The sequence below is a fragment of the Spinacia oleracea genome, chromosome 4, assembly GCF_020520425.1.
Source record: "Spinacia oleracea cultivar Varoflay chromosome 4, BTI_SOV_V1, whole genome shotgun sequence".
NCBI lineage: Eukaryota > Viridiplantae > Streptophyta > Magnoliopsida > Caryophyllales > Amaranthaceae > Spinacia > Spinacia oleracea.
Genome location: NC_079490.1, coordinates 185,503,285 through 185,506,330, shown reverse-complemented (window position 1 = coordinate 185,506,330; position 3,046 = coordinate 185,503,285). Strand labels below are relative to the sequence as shown.

Below are 3,046 nucleotides of genomic sequence, written 5' to 3'. Positions count from 1 at the left end.
CTCTCACGCGTAGCAGTAATTAATTGAATGAAGAAGTGGATTTTAGTAGATTAGTGGTAGCAAAATCATAAATATCACAAGCTGTTTATTCTTGACTGTATTGAATTGATTAGTCATGACTCATGAGTCATGAAGACCTAGTTATATACGTGCATGAATGTGCCTGACCATATATAGTAACATACTTCCACGTTGCTAATAGTGCTGGATTAAGGCAACAACTTAAGCTTTAAGCCTTCAACCATATTAAACTACGTACATACAAACACATGTTCGTAGCTATTTGTACGTCTAACTCTTTTCCCAACCCATATTGTTTTCACATTTGTGAAATCCGTCTACATATATAGACTTATAGTAAGATGAAGTATAATTTAAATCCGTCTACATTTAGAGTTTATATAGTCTACTATTAGTCCTCTATATATACATAATAAAAAAAAAAATATTGTTCGTGTTACCCATGGATTACAAGATCACACTAGCAATGGTATGCACAAGTTTGTTGATTATTATTTGCTTTTACGTTTCGGTTTGCAAGATGTTTCTCCACCGGCCCGATACCAAACTTCCTCCCGGGCCTAAACCCATGCCGATATTTGGTAACATTTTTGAGGTCGGAGAAAAGCCCCACCGATCATTTACCAATCTTTCAAAAATATATGGTCCTATACTAACCCTAAAGTTAGGTACTATTACTACCATAGTTGTCTCCTCATCTGAAGTAGCTAAAGAAATGTTCCTGGAAAACGACAAGTTTTTTTGTAACCGGACTATTCCGGATTCTGTTAAGGCAGGAAACCACGATAAACTCTCCATGTCCTGGTTGCCGGTATCAAAGAAATGGAGGAATTTCCGAAAGATCTTAGCAGTCCAATTGCTCTCCTCACAACGCCTCGACGCGAGCCAAGCCCTTAGGCAGGCCAAGGTGGAACAACTTCTTGAATATGTACAAGAATGTTGTAGGAAAGGACAATCTATTGATATTGGTAAGGCAGCTTTTACGACTTCACTAAGTTTGTTATCAAACACATTTTTCTCAAAGGAATTGGCTCATCATAATAATTCTAGTGCTTGCCAAGAGTTTAAGGAGCTAATGTGGTGTATTATGGAAGAGATTGGGAGGCCTAATTACGCTGATTATTTCCCCATACTTGGATATATTGATCCCTTTGGCATTCGTCGTCGGTTAACGACGTATTTTGATAGATTGATTTCTGTATTTCAAGATATAATCCGTGAAAGACTACGAAAGGAGCAGTTTTGTAGTAGGGATGGAAGTGCAACAAGTGATGTGTTAGATACTCTTCTCAATCTATACAAGCAAAATGAGTTGAGCATGGATGAAATAAACCATCTTCTTGTGGTAAGTTTTTGTTAGATTCGTCTCCATGTATGTTTTTTCAATTGATTTATTAAGTTCAAATAATTTTAGATAAGTATAAAATAATCAGGTAAATAAAACGCATTCTATGTTACATCCAGACTACCACTACAAGAAATTGTATCATTAACGACGAGAAATCTCGTCGCTAAAGACCAGTATTGGTGGAATTTTCTGTCGTGAAGTCATAAAAGGGGGTCGTCATTAATGGAAATTCCCGTTTTTAGCCCGTTATAAAAGGCATTTACGACTGTTGTTCCCTTCTTTATTTGGTTGTTAATCCCGTCGCAAAAGACTTTTGCGACGGGAATTTTAACCCGTCATTATTGGGTTGTCATTAATGATACAAATTCTTATAGTGTACTAATTAAACATTGACTGTAATTAAATTTAATTTTGATGTTGGCAGGACATTTTTGATGCAGGAACAGATACGACTGCTAGTACATTAGAATGGGCGATGTCAGAGTTGATTAAAAATCCTGAAAAAATGACGAATGTTCAAGATGAAATCGAACAAGCCCTTGGAAAGAATTGTAAAATTGTTCAAGAATCCGACATTTCAAAGCTACCTTACTTGCAAGCGATCATCAAGGAAACATTACGTCTACACCCACCAACTGTATTTCTCTTGCCTAGAAAAGCCGATGATGATGTCACACTATATGGCTACAATGTTCCCAAAAATGCACAAGTCCTAGTTAACTTATGGGCCATAGGGAGAGACCCTAAGGTATGGCCCAACCCAGATGTATTTTGGCCCGAGAGGTTTTTAGAACGCGATATTGATATAAAAGGTCGAGCTTTTGAACTCTTGCCTTTCGGCGCTGGTAGAAGGATATGCCCGGGATTAAGTTTGGCGTGTAGAATGTTGAACTTAATGTTGGCTACACTTGTTCAATCCTACAATTGGAAGCTTGAAGATGGAATGATTCCAAAAGATTTAGACATGAGTGAAAAATTCGGGATCACGTTGCAGAAAGTTAAGCCGCTTCGACTTATTCCGGTTGCAAAGTGATGCTTCACGTAATGTGAAATAACTTGTACGTGTTTTTTAGGATTAGGAAATTAAATTATGTTGTTATGTTACTCAAAAAAAAAAAAAACGTTGTTAGAGAAGTTATTGTATAAACGCACGTAAGTAGAATATATTATCTTTAATAATCAAGTAATGTATTGGTCTAATGAAAATAGTTTTACCTTTCAACCAAAAAAGTTAAGGGTTTAATTCACTAGGGTTACTTTAAAGTAGACCTGATTAAGATAAGCCCGGCCTGCCCGAAATTTTTGCGGGTTTGGGCAGAATTTTCCAGCCCGGCCCGAATATTTAATTTTTTGGGCGGGTTTGGAAAACACAAAACTACACTTTTTAGTTATAAATTTGGCCCTCCCCGAAAGGCCCGAAAAGCGCGGTATTTTAGGCCCGAAAATAGCGGGTTTGGGCATAAAATTTTGGCTCGAATTTTGGCCCGGCCCGACATAACGGGCTGATTTTTATCCATAGGCCCGGTCCGAACCCGGCCCGGCCCGCTGTTTGATCAGGTCTACTTTAAAGAAGGGTTCATTTACCATCTCAAAACACTCAAAATGTCTAGTCTGCTAATCCGAACCGGTTGACCCGTACAGGAATTCAACCTGATAGAGTACTTCATCCTACCTTTA

At 37.8% G+C, this 3,046-nt stretch overlaps 1 protein-coding gene across 1 annotated transcript; it reads left to right on the top strand.

Annotated features, from left to right (window-relative positions):
• The first annotated feature begins 463 nt into the window (after positions 1 to 463).
• Positions 464 to 2,517, top strand: LOC110792889 (cytochrome P450 76AD1-like). The gene is made up of 2 exons (XM_021997711.2): positions 464 to 1,366; positions 1,794 to 2,517. Exons 1-2 carry the CDS (start codon positions 464 to 466, stop codon positions 2,400 to 2,402), a joined length of 1,512 nt encoding a protein of 503 aa, XP_021853403.2. The 3' UTR covers positions 2,403 to 2,517.
• Positions 2,518 to 3,046: the final 529 nt, after the last annotated feature.